Below are 22,426 nucleotides of genomic sequence, written 5' to 3'. Positions count from 1 at the left end.
CCTATTTTTAGAAGATAATTTACCTTTCAATGTTTCTTATCTAAGAGATTTTCACAGAAATGTTTTACTTGAGTTAAAAGTCACTTAGAAGAATGAACCTTGACTAGAGGAGCTTTTATCAAATGTCAGAGTCACCATGAGCTTACACAATGGTTGGCTCCCTCAGGCCTCTGTCACTGTTAACTATTACTGTATCATTCCATCAAACACAATATTTAAACAATGCCTCCAATTATTATAGACTTATTAATTAATTCTTAGATGATTTTATTGAAAAAAGTATGTCTACTGAGGAGCTTGTAAGTAGGGCGACTTCAATTAAAGGGTCTTCCGTCCGTAACTATGATATTAAACAACGATTATAAGACTTTATTTCAATAACTTTCCAGGTCTAAGCATGTATTATATTCAGAAGAAGAAAAATTTCCTTGCATGGTAAATGGATATATTTTACTATTCTTCTTTTATCCTTTATCATAGCATGTATAATGCTTTAAATTCTCAGAAAAGGCCATTGTTTTAAATACATGTATATAATTATGATATCTTAATAATCACAATTTTAGACAAGAAAATAGATAACATATTAAGTAAGGTATATATGTATTAAGGAAACATCTAGTTGATGCTAGAAAAGATTACTAGAGTAGGAATAAAAACAAGGTTATTGTAGAGGCCCTCTGAAATGTTGGTAATGATAGACATTGTTTGACATCCCAATAGCACAATTTTAGTAAAATAGAAAAAATCCTTAATAGTATTATATCTTTCCATCATCCAAAGATGGTATGTATTATCAGCTACAATTTAGGAAATCAAAATTTAAAGAGGTTAATAACTTCCCTTTTCACTAAGAACCAATGATAACTTTTATATCCCAACAAAAATGCTAGAATCCTGAAGACTAGAGACTACAACTCTTTAAAACAAGTAGATCCCTTAAAGCACGAGGCATATGAAAGCATCAATTCACCTCTGTTCATACTTAACATAGGACTCCATTACTGGTGGGCTGTGTCCCTAGTAGGGGTGAGCATTTCTGTCCTGACCCAGACTTAAGATGAGTCACCATTTTGCATTAGAAATGACACATCACTGTTCCAACAAATGAGCTCTTGATTTTGCTGCAATTCTATCATAAGAAGACAAACAGGCCTCCATCTTTAATGATACTGACATCATCTTATCCAAAGTATCACACTGCAGCCTGTAACACATAGGAATTGAGAACACAAAGGGACTGTGGTATAACACAAGTAGTTGGATGACAGTATGAGCCATCAGAAACCTATGCAGTTTACAGATCCCAAAGTAGTCATATAAACTGAAAAGCAACAGGCTGATAAGGAGAATGGATGAGATGTCAAGCAAATGAATACTTTCTGACTTAATAACATTTAGAGAATATGTAATCAAGGTAGAAAACAAGAAGATTTCTACTTTGTATCCTGCATCCAGACAAATATCTCATCTATTTTCATATTAATATAAATATGGAAATAGATAATATTGTAGGAAAATAAAAACTTAATGATCTGTTAGATTGGAGTCAAAATTCACAAAATATATGAAGCAAAACACCAGTTTTATAGAACACCACTAACATGACTTTAAAATAATCCAGTAGCAAAATGAATCTGGGAAATAATGGGTAATAGGATTTAACTTAGCTGGGTGCCAGTGGCTCACACTTGTAATCTTAGCTACTCAGGAGGTTCAGATTTGAGGATCCTGGTTTGAAAGCTAATCCTGACAGGAAAGTCCATGAGATTCTTATCTCCAATTAACTGCTGAAGAGCCAGAAGTGGATCTGTAGCTCAAGTGGCAGAGCACTAACCTTGAGCAAAAAAAAAAAAAAAACTCAGAGACAGCAGCTAGGCCCTGGATTCAAGCCGCAGGACTAGCACCCTTTTTTTTTATATTTGTTTTAATAATTGCGAAAGTTCTCATCTAATGCTCCCTGAAAAACTGTCAAGAGAGAAACATAGCATAAAGACTTTAAAACAATTGTTTGAATACAGATCTCTTATTCTTAAAGTCTATTTCATGAGATAAACTTTTGATTGTCTAATACAAAAGGCCTAATGAATAGATTGAAGTTTAATGGGCATCAGTATAAGACTTCATATTTAGATTACATTCAGAAAAAGAATGAACTTAATAAGTAAATGACGTGGAGATCTACCGCAGAGGATCTAGGAGATGTTAAGAACTGGAAGACAGAAAAAGCCAAATGCCAACAGCACACAGGATGCATCTTCCCAGGGGCTAGCCCTCACATCCTTGTGGTCTCTCGGACATTGTGCATCTCCAGATCACTTGGGACAACTACAAGATGGAAGCCTGGGCTAAGCTGCAGACTAGACCTCAGTTGTCTCCATGTATGCCTCATCACTCCTTATCTATGCACATCCAGTGTATGGGAATGGCAATGACACAGAGGAAAGTGAAAACATGGTGACTGCTGGTGATCTAGTGTTGAAAATGGATCATCCTCATCTCCACTCACATTTCCTGAAATAAAGCAAGTAACAAGACACAGACTAAATGAAGGCGATGGAAAGAGCAGTCTGCACTTAGTAGGAATTACCCAGGTAAGGGAGCAGCATATAGAGGAACAAGGAAAAGACTAAAATCAATATAATAACAAATTTAATTAGAGTTGATTTTTGAAGAGGTGATTAAGCTAAAGTCCTAAACATCAGGACTTTGTGAGAGTGGCAGAAAACACACACACACACACACACACACACAAATGCAAGAACAACAAAAACCAGTGTGTAGCAGAAGGAAAGAGGATTTTGAGAACCAATAGTACTGCAATCAAGTACATGAAAGAAAGATGAATAGAAAAGGGTGCCCAGAGCCTGGTGCTGGTGTCTTATGCCTGTAATCCTACTCAGGAGGCTGACATCTGAGAATCATGGTTGGAAGCCAGCCCAGGCAGGAAAGTCCGTAAGACTCTGATCTCCAATTAACCACCAGGAAACTAGAAGTGGTATTGTGGCTCAAGTAGTAGAGTGCTAGCCTTGAGCTGAAGAGCTCAGGAACAGCGCCCAGGCCCAGATTCAAGCCCCATCACCGAAAAAAAAAAGGGGAGCCAGAGAGGTTGCATCAGAAGACTGAAATAATAAGCAAACTCCAGCCTCACATAGAAAGTAGGCCATGCATTATCATTATCCCACATTGTTTTGAAACATAAAACTTTCCAGATTCAAAGCAACGATCATCACAATGAAATCCCGCTGAGTTTACCACTTTTAGGGACCAGACAGCAGGCATAAAACCGAAACTTATTGTTTATGGCACACTAAAGCACAGTAATCAAATCTAAGCAAATAAGAGTAAAATATTTTTAAGAGTGCCCATAGTATAGCTTTAAATCATGCAATATTTCTCTGAACAGATAAAAAGCAAAGTACCATCCAGAGTGATCAAAATACAGATAAACAACATAGAAATTTTCCTGGATCATTAGTGCTAAGGTTATGTACTTTTTTCCCTGGGAATTACATCATAAATTATTTTAAATGATGTATTCCTGATATAAATATTACACATACATAATATATACCTCACATATTTATATACATATTTTCTTTTCTGGAATTAATGATTAAAAAATAACCATCTTTGTGAGTTTAAGTGGTGAAAAAGTGAAATGTGGCATGCGTGATTTTAGTTATTTTTCATAAAGAAAACATTAATGTGACAAATGAACTCATTTAGGAAGATCAGTTAGTATTGGTAAGTCTTTAATAATTTATTTGAAACAGTATAAGCATTTTAGCCCATTTGACCCCAGGCTTCTATACCAAATAGTTGCATGCACTATCTAATACTTCTTGTCAATTGTGCATAGTATTGTGATTTCCAATTGAAAGAAGATTACAAGATCCGGGTGATGATAGTTCACACCTGTAATCCTAGCTACTCAGGAGGCTGAGATCTGAGGATAGAGGTTTTGAGCAAGCCCAGGCAGACCAATCTAAGACTCAAAAGCTCAAAATGGAGCTGTGACTCAAAGCTTAGAGCACCAGCCATGAGCAAAAAAGCCAAATGAGATTTTGGTATCATGTGTCTCATGTATAGGTTTATCTGATTTAGGGAAGTAAAGGGGAATAACAAAATGCTGAGACAAAGGATAAAGGGTGAACCAATGCAACTCACAAGACACTTTGGTGGAAATGAACTGTACAACTTAGGAGAAGGGAGGAAATATGGAGGGGGGAGGAAAATAGGAGAAAACGAGGGAGGGTGTTACACTGTTCAACAAGAAATGTACTCACTACCTTGCTTATGGAGTTGTAACCCCTCTGTATATCACACTTACAAAAAATTTTTTTAAGCCACGTGAAAGCATGAAGTCCTGAGTTTAAGCTGCAGTCCTGGCACAAAAGCTAAACAAATGAAATAAAAAGGGGAACAAAGAGTTAATTGATACTTCCATACCTTAGTGTGCACACCTAGGTTATGATCAGCAGGTCTGATGATGGCATTGAGATTCCATACTGCTTACCAGCTCTCAGCCTGCAAATATGCTCTGGGGCAGGAAGACCCTTTGAATAGCAAGAGGTTAGTGATTAATGCCACAGAGCTTATACTCAGCAGGGGAAATTTGTCCAGTTCGTTCACTAATCCTTTCTTTATATCACTCTGAGTATTTTTAATTCGTAAGAAAAATCTAAGGCTAGGTGTATTGGTTTATACCTGTAATTCCAGCTCCTCAGAAGATGGAAATCAAGAGGATCATGGTTTGACACCAGTATATTATAGGGGAAAAGTTAGCAAAACTCAATCTCAATCATCAAGAAAGGTGATGTGGTGCATGACTATTATCCCAACTACCTGCAAGGTATAGGTAAGAGGATTATAGCCTGAAGCAGAAGTGTTAGATCCTATCTAAAAAATAACTGAGGTGAAAAAGGGGAAGGTTCAAGTAATAAAGCAGTTGCCTAGCAGGGAACCCTGAGTTCAAGCCCAAGGGCCACGTAAAACATCCCTAGGTGGTGCAGGGTTATTCTGATTTTTAATTATGACAACTAAGGAGACAAGATTACCTGCCATATGACTATTGTACCATGTCTCAAGTTTCCATTACCATCCCTTTATTCTTAATACTATTCAAAACCAAATTTCCTCTCTTGTTTCCTTTTATCAACCCATCTCCACTTACAGACTCACCCAGATGTCTTGTAATTCACAGGATATGTAGAAGATGATAGAAAATTATCTTCATGTCAAAGGTAAATTTTTTTATTAAGGGATAAAAGGTACTTTTCCCTGCATTCTTCGTTTAGGTTGGCAACACTAACATTCACCAGGAGAATCATTTTAGGTTCCTTCATCTCAGTGGCCTGGCTGGTGTAATCATCTTCTCTCTAGTGTCCAATGTCCACATCTGGAGATGACTTGCTCCAATCACTCTGCCACCAGCAGAATAATCTCAAAAACGCACATCTGACCTCATATTGTGTTGCATTACTATCCACTCCACTAGCAGATGCTTCTCCATGCAACCTCCTCAAAGACAATCCACACGCAATGCTCAAAATCTCACTAAGCAGCCAGAGTCGGCCCTCCCATCCCCAGAAACGAAGCTGATCGCTGTTCTCTAAGCATCTTGTCCTATAAAAACTTTTAATATTAGTTATACCATGTAAATTTTATCTATTTGTATTTTGACTTTGTCTTTATGCTTCTGTTTACTAGTATTTCATTTATGTATTAAATTTATATATGTGTGTGTGTATATATATATATATATGTGCCAGTCCTTGGCACTATCCCTGAGTTTTTATGCTCCAGGCTAGTGCTATACCACATGAGTTGTGGCTCCACTGGCTTTTTCTGGTGCTTAATTGGAGATAAAAGTTTCACAGGCTTTCCTGCCTAAGCTCAGTCTCCTTAGTGGCTAGTACCCAGCTTTCATCTATTTCATATATTATTACTATATATACATATATATACAGAGAGAGATGTATATATGTATATCCTGTAGTATCTCATTTGGTTCTGTATTTTCAGTACTCAATATAAGGCACATATAATTAATGACTGTAATTAATAATTGGAAATAAAGTCATAAGCCTCCATTAGTACTGTTATGCAATTGAAATCATTCAAGCAATTAGTCCACCTATGAGTAACTATGACTTTCTTCCAGCATTTGTGAGTGGAACTTCCACCCCCTTCCTCTATCTTGACTTCTCTTTTCTCATGCCCTTATTATCCATCTTTTTAACAATTTAAACATTTCTCAGTTAATTCTACAAGGGCAAACTAAAGGAACTACTTGGTTAGAGATTATACTACTCTGGTGGGAACAATTTATGGCAATATAGATGCATTTTATTAGTATTTTTAAAAATAGTGCAATGTATACTTACTTGCCCTCCAACTTTTTCTTATTTTTATCTAAAGCTAGTCCTCAAAGTTAGATTCTAAACCCAAAAGCAAGTGAAACATGAGCATAGTTATCTAAGTCAACTCTTAAATTGGTGGGCATATAAACTCTGTTCATTGGATAAGGGGCAAGATTATTTTACTCTGTGTTCACTCCAAACAAAACTTCTCAGGGGCTGGGAAGGTGGCTCAGTGGTAGAGCGCTTGCCTTGCATGCCTGAGGCCCTGGGTTCGATTCCTCAGCACCACATAAGCAAAAAGAAAAAAGCCGGAAGTGGCACTGTGGCTCAAGTGGTAGAGCGCTAGCCTACCCAGGCCCAGAGTTCAGGTCTCATGACTGGACCCCCCCCCAAAAAAAAAACTTCTCAGGGTCATTGTATAATCTGCATCTATTCTCCCATTGTTTTTCTCTACAAAGTTCAGGACTCACACATGAGAAGAAATGGATGAAATCCAGAGTCATATAGAAGCAACTTCTGAAATACAAGCTTGTTAGCATCTGTTCATGGTTCAGGAGAAAATTTTCACACTTTCTTTTTTCAGTTCTAGAGGCATTTTATTTAACAGGCAAAAAAAAAATCCAAGGTTGAGAATATTCTAAAATATTTTATGACCAACTCACATCTCTTCACAGTTCTTAGCCTCTCTCTCATCTCTGACTGCCAAGGGCCATGTCTGTCCATTATTGTGGTGGTTACGCTGTGGGCATCTGCTCTGCCTGGTCAGGCTCCATCATTCATATCTCTTACCATTAAACAGCACATAGAGATTATTTGGTATTACAGCTTGACTGTTAAAGAGAACTCATAATCAAAGTTTACAATAGTTCCAAAGCCTCTCCACTCTTCTATGGGATGCATATATTTTTTTTTCTTCTTGATGTAGGAGAGTGATTTGATACACACTTTGGTCACAAGGTTGTTTGATGGCAGGAAATTTTTAAGGAAAACAGCATATTCTGAAAGTCATTACAAATGGGGGAGAGAGATGCTACTTACCTGCAGTTTCTCAGTGGAAATATAATAAGTACCCATATAATGAAGGAAGAGTTTTGTCTTGACCACTCACTTATTTCTTGCTTCATTATTGGCCAAATAAATAGTGATTTGAATTTGACATCTTTAGGGAGAATTTCTGCAAGTAGCTTATTTTAAAAACAGGGAAATTTTGGTTAGGCTTTTGGAAGTCAAGCTCAGAATCAGTTTTCCAAAGGATCAGCCCATTAGGCAATTTAATTTTCAAGAAAATGACTCGCCCACAGAGGTTAATGGATTTTCCAGTGTAAAGTTATTTGCCTAGACTTACTAAGTTCTTGGATGCCAAGGTAACAAGTTAATTACAAAGCACAGAAACTAACAATCTTTATTTTAACTTATAGGAAAATAATGCAATCTGAAATTATGCTCAATTAGAATGTAATAAGGACAAGATTCTTTTCCACAGATGTTAACATACTAAAATGTGATAAAAATAAGCATTTTGTTAACACAAATAACATATTATATGTTTGCATGACCTACTGTATTTTTCTTTCCAGTGCTAGGGTTTGAACTCAACACTTCATGCCTGCTCAGATTTCTTGCTCAGCTTATACACATACTATCACTTGAACCATGCCTCCACCCTGGGTTTTTGCTGGTCCTTTTAGAGACAGAGTCTTATGGGATTTTTTTCTGGGGTTGGCCTTTAACTGAGTCTCATGGACTTTCCTTTCTGTGGCTGGCTTTGAACATCTAGTCAGAATCTCAGCCCCCTCACTAGCTAGGATTACAGGCATAAGACACTGGCACCCAGCATTATTTCTTCCTTTCTGACTTCTAAACAAAGGTAATGTATGGCTCTCAGAATCTAAATCTATATTAGCTTCATGAAGGAACTTCAATTGATCTTTAAATGTTATTTTTCAGATGGCCTCTGGCATTACTATACCTGACATTCTTGTATTATAAAATTTATTGAACTTTGTGGTCCATTACAACAAATTTCCAATGTCATAAGGTTGTCACCCAGGAGAACAAAGCAGACTACTGACTTCCCCGATGATTGTGGCTGTCCAGTGCTTTGCATAGTTCTGGTCTCCAGGGTCCTGGGTGCTGATCTGCTCATGCTCACTTCACCTCATGTTCTGGTGCCAGGTGCTGGGGTCCATGTCAAAGCCAGCTGTGGTGTCCCCTCTGACTGACCTGCTACATGAAATCTCCAAAGCCGCTCACCAGCTGCCCTTGAAGCTTACAGAATTTTCACTGTTAATAACTATAAACATTCTGATCGATTTAGTAACTTTAGTGTCTTTTTCTTGCTTGAAGTGACTGGTGTAAAATGAAAAAGTAACAAGCAACATGGAAATGTATAAAGTAGAAAATAGAAAGAGCCTTCCACAATTTTATTCCTCAAAGTTAGCTGTTGGCATTGGTTCGGTTTAAGACAAAGACAAATGTTTATATTTTTAAATATTCATAATCTCATACATTCATCTGATATTAATAAATTACTTTCAAAATTAGATGATGGCATACATAAGATGTGCTCCTTTTTTTAAAAGTCAATAATTTGGATGAAATTTCACACATATTTCGAGTATATTGCTTTACTAGTAATACTTGGATTTCATTCTGATCAATGTTAAGCTTCTAGTGTAGTTGACTGAATGTCACAGGCTCACTGCTACTTCAAATACAGAGAGCATTAAATGAAGTTATTTCAAGAAATTCTAAAAAGAAATGAAGTCTTCCTGTAATTGAAATAAAGAAAAATAGCCTTTGAGATTTCCACAGAATTCGTGATTTCCACAGGAAACAGATGAGATCTTAAGTTTATATACAGCGAGAAACTGGACTAGAGTCTACTTCAGACACCTGCGAGCCCCAAAGAGTTGAAATTACATTAAAATGTGACTAGAAACTGGGATCAGAAAACTTCTCCCCATAGAGCCAAGAAAAGAAGCTTGTCTTGCAGTTTTAACCCTCATGGGAAGAGAAGTCAGGAGGCAGAAACACAAGCTCATGCCTCCTGGAGTTGCTACAAAAGGACTGGCAAAGCTAATTGAGAAATTAGCATATCTTAGCCAGTGCCCCTGGAGTCAGAAAGAAGCACTCTGAGTATTGCTGTAAGCAGGGTAAATGGATCTTATTCTCCACTAAATTAGATCAGAGTGGAAAATTATAGGCCACATAAATGTAAACAATCATGAGGTTATAAAAACAAACAAGAGTATGCTCAAGTACTTAAGCAGAGATGCACTTTAAAGATTAAATTTATGTTCATTTAAAATGTTGTGCAACTCATGTCTGTAATCCCAGCTACTGACGAGGCTAAGACCTGAAGGATCTTGATTCAAAGTCAGCTTGGGCATAGAAGTCCACATGATTCTATCTCCCAAATGACCAACAAAAAGCCAGGCTGAGGTGTGGTTCAAATGGTACAACACCAATCAAAGAAGCAAGCAAGCTGAGCTATTATGAGGCACTGAGTTCAAACCACACTACCTGAAAGAATTCAGAAGCAGGTAGAAAGTCTGTAGCAGACGTTTTTCACCAAGCTTATGTTGTAAACTAATATAGGGTTTAAATAGAGAATATTTAGCTTGTAAAAGATATTCTCATATATCTTCACAATCATCTGGTTTTCAGTTATACTAAACATTCAAAAATATATATGTAGGTTTTCTATTATGTTTGGGTAATTGTGATGCTCAAATGCCAGCAAAACTACTGGACTTCTTTTCTTTTAGAATACCATATATTTGAAGATAAGACTTAGATTAAGGTAATTTGGACATTGTTTTATTCAGTTTCTTTACCAACTTTAGTTAGAGATATTTTATCTCATATCATTTACATCTTAAAAAATCACCAATTTGGGTGTTTTAATTAACAGTATGTATTAATTATATATTAAGTTGCTTTTGTTTTATACAGAATGAATGTATAAATAGTATTTAAAGCAATCTTATAGGCAATATTGGAAGATCCCTAGGGCTTTTAAAATTTTTTACTAAACTATCTCCTTAATGAAAACGTTAATGAAGAATCCTAATTTTAAAGTAAAAATTGTGTATTGAGCTGGGAATGTGGCTTAGTGGTAAATTGCTTGCTTAGCTATTATGCATGCGGCCCTGGGTTCAATTCTGCAGTACCACATAAACAAAGCCAGAAGTGGTGCAGTGGCTCCAGTGGTAGAGTGGTAGAGTGTAGCCTTGAGTGAAAGAAGCTCAGGAACAGTGCCCGGCTCTGAGTCTAGCCCTAGGACTGGCAAAAAAAAAAAAAAAAAAAAACTGTATTGTCCTAGTTGTATTGTCCACAAAAGAAAAAAAAAAGGAAAAACATTGTATGTATAGTCCCTGTGTTTTGGACTTTACACACCTTAAAATATTGAGATATGGATGGGTAGGAGCATAGGAAACTTTAAAAAAGAATTCAGAGGCCTCAAATTTTTTGTATTTGTACATCAAGTGAGAACAACCTTAACTCAGTAGGTGAAATGAATGTTCTCATTTTGCAAATATTGGAGGAAAGTTTCCTGTCTTAAGATATACTCAACTTAGGAAGAAAAAGAGAGTAGATGTTTGCTTTATGAAAGGTTTGTCAAAATTAAAAAGAGTTTACCAGAAGAGTATCTTGATTTAATGAGTCCTGGCAATTTTTCATTTTACAATATTTGGTAAGATGTCAAAGCACAGAAACTCAATGATTGCACTCAACAAAGAATATTTATTTACACTATTTGCAAGGACCTTGATTGCTTTTAATAATATAACTTTAGCTTTAATTTTCAATTTTATGTAATTATAAGAAATAGCCAGAAAATATAAACCATGACAATAGTTTTCATGTTTTTCTTTTATCATCTCTGGAATGTAATTTTTATATATTTGCTTCAATGTCAATTCTAAGAAGGCCTAAAAATTTTTCCAAGTAATAATCAATATTAAACTATGTAATAAAAGTAGTGACATTCAAATAGTTCTGATGTTTTTAAAAAGGGACATAAATCATGTAGAGGATTACATTTTGATTATCAACAAGATGAAGATAATACATGCATGCAATAGAATAAAATGAGTTCACATTAGCAAGCTGAAATATCCTTTATACTAATGAAGTCTCTAATCTTCTGTGAGAATAGTAGAGTAAAATATATAGGAATTTTATAAATCTGTTCTGCTATTGTATGAGTTGTTTCATTTTGAAAGTTTGTTCAAACTTAATGATTATTTAAGAACATGTGAAAATTCTCTGCAAAGATCTTTTTGCATTCTGGTCATTTTAGTATTTTACTAAAAATTTAAGACTGTCTTACATTTGTAGCTAAGAACTACATAGTAGAAGAGGACTTACAAGATATGTATTTTTAGCATCTTCTATAATTACAATCAATTCCAGAGGTATTAAAACTGATGTATCCCCTTTTATTAAGCCCTAGAGTTGGATTATCTATTTATTTATTTTGTTGGTCGTGGGGTTTGAACTCTGGGCCTAGACCCTGTCCCTGAGCTCATCAGCTCGAGACTAGCACTCTACCACTTGAACCACAGCACCACTTCCAGTTTTCTGGTGGTTAATTGGAGATAAGAGTCGTATGGACTTTCCTGCCCAGGCTGGCTTTGAACCTTGATCCTCAGACCTCAGCTTCCTGAGTAGCTAGGATTACAGGCATGGGCCACCAGCACCCGGCAAGTTGGAAATTTTATTCTCTGATTAATTTCATACTAAGCTACCTTTGCACTATAAATTGATAGGTAGCATTTAAAACATGTTACAGAAAAAATCTATTTTTAAAATACTGCTACTGTCTGTACTGTAATATTTTCACTTATCTAATATATGTGAGAAAATAAATCCACAAAAATATAATTAAACAATTGAATAATTGACTATTAGTCAGTACATATTAACCATGGCACATATTTTAATAAGTAAAACAAGGACCATTAGTTTCATTTACATGTACTAGTTCAACTAAAAGATTTTTCCTTTAAGTCAAATCAATTTTATTAAAGAATGTTTTATACTACGTCAGCTAATAGTTATGTCTTTTACTTTTTATCACTTTACAAGGTTTACAGAGTACTTCTCATGCATAATAAATAAACTTTTCAGCCAGTTTCAGTCATATATAACAGTAAATGCAACCCTCAGAAACACATATATTGTAGCAAACTCATTCTACAACATATTATGGATTCAAAAAAGGTATTTTAAATACCAAGCACCTCTATGCATCTTATAATCATTCTCTGCACTTTAATTTGATTTCACACAAAACATCAAGCAGTTAACACTTGTATTTTCCTCACATAGACACAATCATTGTTTTTAAAATCAGTTTTTAAAATAGAGGATTTTATATGTCATTATGTTAGAGGATACCCCAATGTACTTGGGCCATTCATGTTATTACAGGGAAGTTTCACATCTTAGAAACCAACCCCTCCTGCTGAGATAAGTGAGACCATGTAAAGTAGAAAACTTTCACTATTTCTCATTGTCCAACTTGCTCAGTACACATAGTAATATGTCTTGAATGGGAAAAAATGGATACGACCAGTTATTAATTGCTCATCTTTAGATAGGTTCTGAAACCTAATTGTCTCCAAATTGGAAGAGTGGGAGTGTGTGAACAGAGAGGCAGAGATACAGTGGGCTCCATGAGCAAGAGGACAACTGAATCTCCTTAAAGAATCCTTTGATCACCTCAGTCACTATTACTGACCCAAGCAGAGGAATGACAGGCACAGTCACCAAAGATCCCATACATATATGAGCAAACCTTCACAAGATCACCTGCTGAACTTACACCTACGAGTGCTTAACAGATACAGAGGAATCGGGCTCTCTATGAAACTTCCTCTGATCACTGTATTACCTCTCTATACAACAGTGCCTCAATCCAGTTATCACAGGCATACTAACATAGGAAGTTCCTGCAAACAGATACCATTATTATTTTATTTTTACATCCCCAGGACCAAGACCAGTGCCTAGCACCATAGAAATGCTCAGTAAAATGTTGCTGAGAAGTTTGAAAGTACCATGGCCATATCTGTTACAACAGCCACATTAATGATTTAGAGATAAGATTTAATCATTTAAAACAAGGCTCAAAAACACATAGTGAAAATGTCATGACATTGTCATCCAGTGGAATGAATGCAGTTACTATATCATCAGAAAATATCTTCAAGCCTGATGTCATTGACTAAATAACACCTTTGTAAGTCCATGCATGGAGACATATGTGATTTATTATAATGAAATGTGCTTCAATTGTACCTTATGTAGCCAGGTAGCCTTATAAGAGTGAACTACTATTAACAATACTTAAAACCAAGAAATATGAAAGTGGATGGTTCTCCCCTGACAATCTAGGATTCCGTATTCTACAAGCAAAAATTGTTTGATGGTGGTTTAATTAATGTCACTGAGTTAAAACATATTGTGGGGTTTTTTTTAATGTGGCTCACAATGAAATAAAATTTCATTTCCCTCCTTCAGAAAATTGATTTTCCAAAGTGAATCTCCACTTAAAAATTCTATAAAAAGATTTCCATTGGGGCAAAAACCCTACATTTGCTTCACTAAACATATTTTAAAAGGTATCTTACAGAAACAATATTAATAAGGTTTTCATGAAAATAACAATCTCTTGAAGACTTTGAAATCTCTGCAAACTTTCCTGTCATTTATGGAAGACCTAAAACATTAATTTTTCTTTCTTTCTCTTGCAACATCTTTCTATCTTTCCAAAGCAGCCTAAAGCAGAAGAAAATCTTTAGGTGAGGGCTGAAAATAAATTTTGGATGTACAGACAGCAGGTGTGATCAAGGCAAGTATTATAGAATAAAGCAGACAGATTTGAGTTTTTATCACAATCACACAGAATAAAGCTTGATTAAGCTATCAGAAGATAAGAGTGCTGTGTACATAGAGCACAGAGTACAGTCTAATAAAAATTCACATGCTTGAGTTACTTCAATGTCCTTCTTACATGCAACTTCATCAAAGTGTAAAGTAAAGAATGTATATGCAATATGCTTTCTTTCCCCCAAGACAAAAACTATTCAAAACTTAAAAATTATCTTAATCATTGGACCCTTTTACAATATCAGAGAAGAAAAATAGAAATGATTAATTTTTAAAATTACCCAGCAACTCCATTGCATCATCCTCGTTATCAATATCTTCTTCTGTGACGGATGGTGTAGGGCTGTGGATGGACTCAAAGGAATCCTGAGACAGCATTGCTGCCAGCAGTTTCTTATGTTGCTGTTGCTGCTGTTTTAATCCTTTGGTCTTGGGCTCCATCTTTAAGCTGAGGAAATAGATGAATGTTGTTAAGCTAGGATGAGGAAGGAAATCTATACACTATTGTTCATTGTAGCCTTTCATTTTGTTAGGCACGTACATGAACATATTACCTTTAAGTTGTCACCATGGAAAATGAAGATAGAGTCCTTCTTTAGACCCCCTTTGATACCTCACTAAAAATTCTGATGTCAACACTGAGGAGATAAAAAAACTTCTGCACCCACTTAAAAAAGTTATAATTTGTCCTATGATGGTTGACATGTATAAATTAGTGCATTGCTAATGGAATTTTTTTATTTTTCCAGAGGAGCTAGACGTCCAGATTATTATTCCCTGATGTACAAGACAAATTAATATCAAATGAAACACATGTACACAAAATGTTATGCTAAGATTTAAAAAATTAACTTTTATATGTATGCCTACCATTTTGGGAAGGGCCATGTTATCTCATAATAGTTATAAGGCTTTTTGTATCTCTTCATATAGTTTTCTTAATGATTCTTCTTACACATGTGTGACATAGCCCAATTAATAAAATTTGTATGAATATCAACATATACCACTTGGCTTGAAGTGTGGACACCTTCCAATATATAGTTGTGTTGTATTAATCTTATTTAATAATTATACTTTGCAGTCCCTTTGTCTACTCATAAGTATTAATTTCTAGAACTCATGAGGATGGTTGTCCATGTACATATTTCTGTAATTTTTCTTTCTTCTTGATGTTTCAAGATTTTTTTCCTTTTTGTCATTTTATTTCTGTCTAAGAATTTCCTCCAATTCTTCTGGAAAGGAGTATCTGTTAGCTGGCTGTTCTACCTGTTTTCCTCTGCATAAGGAGTCCTTACACCTCTTCATTCCAGAAGTGTCATTACACCAGATAGAAAACTTGCAGCTGATAGTTGCATTCTTTTGATACTTCCTCTGGTTCCTTATTTTCAGATGAGAGATCCATAGTTATTAAATTGTATTCCTCCTTACAGTAATTTGATCCTTATATCTGGCTGCTTTCAAAATCTCTCTCTCTCTCTCTGACTGTCTCTGCCTCTGTGTTTCTGTGTGTCTCTCTCTCTGTCTTTCTCTGTCTCTTTCCCCCATCCCCACCCCTCCCCCTCTCTTGCCAGTCCTCCCCCCGTTTGAACTCAGGGCCTGGGCACTATCTCTGAGCTTCTCTTGCTCAAGGCTAGCACTCTCTTTTCTTGATGTTGCTTTCCAAAAGTTTATGATTTGCCTTGCTGTGAAATTCCTTGGATTCATCCCATTTGGGATACTCAAGTGTCATGCATCTGAAAATAATATCCTAGGTGATGTTTAAGAAGCTTCCAACTCTTATAACTTCCCATTTTCTTTCAACCCCCTCATCTTTTCCTCTGTTTCTGAGTTTTTTCCCACATTATTCTTTTCTGTTTTCTTCAGAATGGGTAAATTTGATGATCTGCTCTCACTAATATCTTAGTCTTCCCTACTGTACTGTTGAGCTCATCCAACAAGATTTTTTTAAACTTCTGTGATTTATCTTTCCAGTTCTAGAATGTCCACTTTGTTCTGTTCTTGTAACTACTTTTGTTTTGCTAATATTTTATGCTTGTTACAAGAGAATTATTAATTACTTGTTGAATTGTTAATTACTTGCCCTTAATTTCTTACCAGATAATTCTACCATGGGATTTACTTCAATGCTGGTATTGAGGTAAATCATTTTAACTGTGATTTCCTAGGTTCTGGGTATAATGGTATTCAGATACTTTTCAGCCCAGTGCTGGTGGCTCATGCCTACAATTCTAGCTACTCAGGAGGCTGAGATCTGAGAATCATGGTTTGAAACCAAGGGGTCAGACAAGTCCTCACAACGTTGATTCTGACTAACCAGCAGAAAGCCAGAATTGGAGATATGGCTCAAGTGGTAGAGTGTCAGCTGTGATAGCACAACAGCTTTGAGTTCAAACCCCAGTACTATCATACATACTGGGAGGTAAGGAGGTAGGTAGGTAGATAGAAAGGTAAGTAGGTAAGTAGGTAGGTAGATAGATAGATAGATAGATAGATAGATAGATAGATAGATAGATAGATAGATATTCTTTTACTTTCATCAGTAATAGCTAAAAAGATTAATTTGAATTTTGGCTAGTCTGGTAGGAAAGAAGTGATATTGCACTATTACTTTAATTTGTAGTTTCGTGTGTAGTAGAAGGTTGAGCTTAAACCATACTTTCATCAACATTCTTTATAAATAAAATGTCATTTTAGAATATCCTTAAGTAACTTAGTTTTACAATGCATGCAATTTTATAATGTTAGGGTTATTTCTTTGCTCCTGGACTTGAAATATAAAATAGTCCTCTTTATTTTTCCTGGTACCAAGTTTAGAACTCAGGGCCTTGCTTGCTTGCTTGCTCAGTGGAAAATTAAATTATATCTTTTGTGAACTATCTCCTGAATGTGTAAAATTCACTCTAGAGCACTGTAGGCAGAATCTATGCTCTTACTCAAACATTAATGAGTCTCCAGTAAAGCTATACCTCAGGCTTCTTGCTGATTATTTTACAGACTTCTCTGCATGAACTGTCCTCAAACCATGATCCTCTGGATCTCAGCATCCTGACCATCTAGGATTACAGGCATGAGCCAGCCACTAGCACATAGCTACACACATACACACACACACACATACACACAGACACACACACACGTATATATATATATATATATATATATATATATATATATATATCTTCTGTACTGTTTCCTCTTTCTTCTTCTGATATATTTTCCATCATGGATGGTACTTATCACTAATTGAGTTAATGTTAAGTATGTTTCTATCCACTTGGTTTCTCTCCATAGAAGATGAACATTTCCAGTTTTATTAAATGACACATCAGAAGCAATTTTTGTGCTTTAATGAAAAGGATAATTTTTGAAGCGAAAGTTAATTTACTTTTGTTTTTAATATTTAATATATTTATAAATTATAGAATTTCTATTAATTTAATGACATAGTTAACAATCTAATAACAATGCTCAGTTAGCAAAACTCATTCACCAGATCTATAATATTTGTGGTTATTATTCTTATGCTAATAAGTTGGTTCAGCTTTAAAAGAGCCTCATTAGTGTTCCAAGCTTGATAAACTTGTTTACAAATTCACATTAAGATTTTAGGAAATGCATTACTCAGTTATTGCAAAGTTTAATTAAGAGGGTTTAAGATGTGATTATATAGGTTTATCAATTTTATTTACATTTATATTATAAACACGTGATTGTTATTACTTGACATGTGCAATGAATATATATGGTTTCTTGCTAACTATTAGATAAGCTATCACAACACAGGTGGTAAGTGACAAGCATGGAAAGTCTTCAGCCATTCTCCAATATACTCATCTGCCTCGTATGAACCCCTCTTTTTCTGTTTGTACAGATGCTTCAACTGTTTTTGTAAGCTCTGTTAATTCTGAAATTAAGAATCTAAGAAAGATATGGAAGAAAATGCCCATTCCCACATCCACACAACATAGTGCATATTGTTTCAAGAAATTTACAGACCTCTTCAGGCCCACCAGCAACCATTGAGGACCTCATGGTAGCATCTCATCTTTTTTCTATCCATTTCTCCACATTATCCTCATTCTCCACATTCACAACTACCTCTACTTCCACAAACAATGGGAAATATCCAGTTAGGGTAAGGAGGGAAAGCTATAAGCTGTCAGTTACCCTTTCTGTGAATGAAATTTTATTTGGCAGATGCCTCATGACAGACCTTTCTTCCTCCTTCACTCATGTCTATTGATAGATGTGTTTTGACAACAACACAACAATCAGATTTTTTCTGTGGAGTCTGGAATGTCACTCTGTATCTGAATGTTTAGGATTGTTAAATTATAGTCATGGTCATTACTACTTAATGGGAAAGTTAATAAAATGATTATAGACTCATGATTTAAAATGTCTCCCCAAATTACTCTTATTTGCCAATCAAATCTAATGCAATGTGAGCTTTTCATAAAAATTCAGGGATCTTGTTTTATATTAGAAGATAAGAGTGCCACCCATAATTTATCACTGCTTTCTACATTTAGTTGGAGCACTTGGGTACGCTTTGGTCATTTTTTTCCATTTAATTGGTAATAATCTCAACATATAATTTAGAGAAAACTAAAGCTGGATACAAGGAGATTCTATTAGGACTGGAGAAAGGATTGCCCTTTACTGAGCCTTCCAAGGGGAATTAGCAGTTACTGAAGCAAAGACGGAAATGGAAGCAGTGGTATTTCCAACAAATAGCCCTGGTGATTATTAACTGAAAGCAAAATGAAAGTCAAAATTTCTATATTTCATATTTAAAGACCTAAATATCTACCAGTGAATAAAGATAAATGTGTATTGAGTTCTGTAAGTCTGGTGTTAAAAATAAAAATTACCTTCATTGACAGGTAAAATTGAGCTGGCATTTTTCAAAAGAAGATAAGTGAAATTTTTAAAGTATTTTTCTTCTCCTTATAGAGGACACTTAAGCTATTTAAATAATTTTAAAAGTTATTTCTCATGGAAACAGAACCGTGTTTCTAGATGCCTCAAGCATATTAATGAGTAGTCTGAGCCTTTTCTCCATCAGCCAAGTGATACATCAAAGCAAAGCACCCAAAAGCTATTACATTTTATAAAATACAATTTTCTCCTTGGGGAAAAGATTATTGGTTGATGCTTAATTTCTCTCTGCACAGGAAAAAGTCTTCTGTAATGGCCAACAAATGACACCCATGAAAGTTCAAGTTGCTATTACGTTTTTTGCAGTACTAGAATTTGAACTCAGGGCCTTGAACTTGCTAAACAGGTGTTCTACAACTTGAGTCACACCTCCAATCCTTTTTGTCTGTAGTTACTTTTCACGTAGTGTCTTACATTTTTACCTAGAATAATGCTGTGCTGTAATCATCCTATCTACAGCCTCCCACAATCCCACAGTTGGGACCATAGAAATACATCACGAAAACCAGCTTATTTGTGAAGACAGGAGTCACATTAACTTTTTGTCTGAGATGACTTCAAACTGTGATACTCCTGATCTCCTTCTCTAGAGTACCTGGAATTCATGACATGAGTCTCCAGGCATGGCATTTTGTCACATTTTAATGTGTTTTCTCAATCTTGTATAATTCATGACTCCATGATTTGCCATCTCAATGTCCTCCAAGTTTCCATTTCTGTGTTGAGTCATTCTTGTTAAGTTGGTATTATCCCCAAATGGTAATGCTGAATATGATTTTTCTAGTAAGTATTATCTAGACATTATAGTGATCATGTTGGAGTAATCTACCAACCAGTATTCTAATGCTTAGGACAAATCTCCTGCCACCATTTTGAACATCAGAGTTCTGAGTAAAATGGGAGTTATATGAACTTGAAGTTCATGTTCATAAATCATAGTAATTTAAAAACTAAGGAATGCTAATGATTATATTCAATCATAGTTACCAATTATAAACTTAAATTGTTCCAAACTAAGGTTTCCCTTTCTTTATGTTTATTCTACCTCTTATGGTCTTATTACACACTTTGAGTTTTCTTCTGTCTCATAACTACTTATGTCTTTCTACTATGTAAGAATTCCCCTTTCTCTAATTCCTAATAGCTTGTCATTCACTTAAAGTAGGTCTTAACTTACAGATTGTAACACTGGAATTTTATCTCTATTTTTTTTAGTAGCACAAAATTGGTGATTTCCTAGATGTGAAGAAGAAAACAACCAAAACCCCAACCCAAGACGTCATATTTTAAAACGGAGCAATTGTTTCACTGACAGATAAAATTCTATGTATCTATTGTGCATAACACAATGTTTTCTGTGTGTATATATATATATATGTATACATATATATATATATATATATATATATACAATTGAGAATAATCAAGTCCAGCTATCATTATGATATTAAAAGTCTAACCACTTTCTCTAATTGCTATCAAAATCTTGGTTTATTTTGCGCTTGCCTTTCAGTGATCAGTAAGAGAGAATCTTACAAGACATCTCATCTCACCTTCCTGCAGGGCTACAGCTGCTCTCTTCACTTTCCCATTGGTCATTTTTACTTCTGGGAACAGGGGGCTGCAGCATTTCAGCAGCTAGTGGGTCAGCATCATTGTCTTCTCTTCCAATCCATTCTCCAATCACACGGGGCCTCAGAAGAGAGGAATTAAAAGCCACTGTTTCCTGAGGAGAAAAAAAGAATGTGCTGCCTTAGATTGCCTTTTCTTCTTCCTACGCAGGAAAATAACCTTGCCTAGAGTTTTGACTGTTCACAACAAAATATTCCTTTTTCTTTCTAAATTGATGTGAAACATATTTCAGTCCATTGGCACTCAATGACTTCTCCTGTATTATTTGTTCTAGTTCTTAGATGTCTCTGTGATAGAGGATCTGAGGGCCAATCTCAGATCTGGATCCAGAAGACCCCCTGTGTTTTCAGAAAGAAGGGATGCTCAGCAATCATGGTAGAAGGAAGAGAGTGATGTCAGCCTCACATAAAGAAAGAGCATAGTTTTGCCACTGGGAAATGTTAATTAATTTCTCTGGAGGAAATTGCAGTGATGTCAGGGAATAAAAACAAGAGGGCCAATGTCCAAAAGGGTGCATACGAAAGGAATCCAGACATTCATGGATACAGGAGAAAGGTCTAAAGCAAAGCATTATTGGTGACAGATAAATCATTCAAAAATCATTTTCCATAATTGTGAAATAAGGGGATATATTTATTCAGTTGGGCTATGCAGCTATGAAATAATACTGTATGATATTACATAATATTGAATATGTGATTGCTAGGAATAGCAAGTAAAAAGGGGTAAGTTATAAAGCCATGCTTCTAAGATAATTTAATTTATATTTAAAAATTCAGACTCGTCTATACTCATCATTTACTCACTGATACATTCATTTCTCTTCATTCTCCAATATTTATTAAAGCTTATTTATTAAAACAAACTGCTTCACATGTTAGACAAAACAATAGTAAGTAAAACAAATATTTCAGCCTTATCTGAATGGAGGACTACATGTGATTTTAATTTTTTGAATTGGTATTCTGTATGTCTTTCCAATACCACTGGCTAGCCATTGAAATACATATGTTGACCTGAGAAACATGTGCTTTGTTTACATTATCTTAAGTGAAAAGCTTGTATATTAAGAGAATCTTGAAAAATTCCTTTAAAATTTGGATTTATGGTGTTCTGAGACTTCAAAACTCACCAAACATGCAAATTCAACACACACAACATATTCTTAATGCAATGTTATAATATATGAATATATAAATGCAATATTTAGTTAATATATAAATGTAGTATTAAAACATCATATGATAAGATACAACATTCATTCATGTTAAAAGCTCTGGAGAAAATAGGAATAGAAGGAACATTCCTTAAAACAATAAAAGACATATATGACAGACCAATAGCCAATATTATACTTAATGGGGAAGAACTACAACCAATTCTCCTAAAATCAGGAACAAGGCAAGGATACCCACTGTCTCCAGTCCACTTCAATATAGTCCTGGAACCCTTAGCCAGGGCAATAAGGCAAGAAAAAGACATTAAAGGGATCCGCATAGGGAAAGAAGTTAAACTATCCCTTTTTGCAGATGACATGATACTATACCTTCATGATCCCAAAAACTCCATCCCCAAACTCTTAG

The 22,426-nt window shown here is 35.2% G+C and overlaps 1 protein-coding gene across 1 annotated transcript in view; it reads right to left on the bottom strand.

Annotated features, from left to right (window-relative positions):
- The window catches only part of LOC105999457 (chromosome unknown open reading frame, human C8orf34), a 354,355-nt gene that overhangs the window by 210,101 nt on the left and 121,828 nt on the right, over window positions 1-22,426 (bottom strand). The window contains exons 6-7 of the mRNA XM_013034481.1: window positions 20,765-20,937; window positions 14,549-14,715 (exon numbers count right to left, since the gene is read on the bottom strand). Of these exons, the coding sequence (XP_012889935.1) occupies window positions 14,549-14,715; window positions 20,765-20,937 (340 nt within the window). The remainder of the gene's footprint in view (window positions 1-14,548; window positions 14,716-20,764; window positions 20,938-22,426) is intronic.

This window comes from Dipodomys ordii, unplaced genomic scaffold (genome assembly GCF_000151885.1).
Source record: "Dipodomys ordii isolate 6190 unplaced genomic scaffold, Dord_2.0 Scaffold190, whole genome shotgun sequence".
Lineage (NCBI taxonomy): Eukaryota > Metazoa > Chordata > Mammalia > Rodentia > Heteromyidae > Dipodomys > Dipodomys ordii.
Note: the sequence above shows the minus strand (reverse complement) of the source record. Positions and strands in the feature narration are given on the sequence as shown.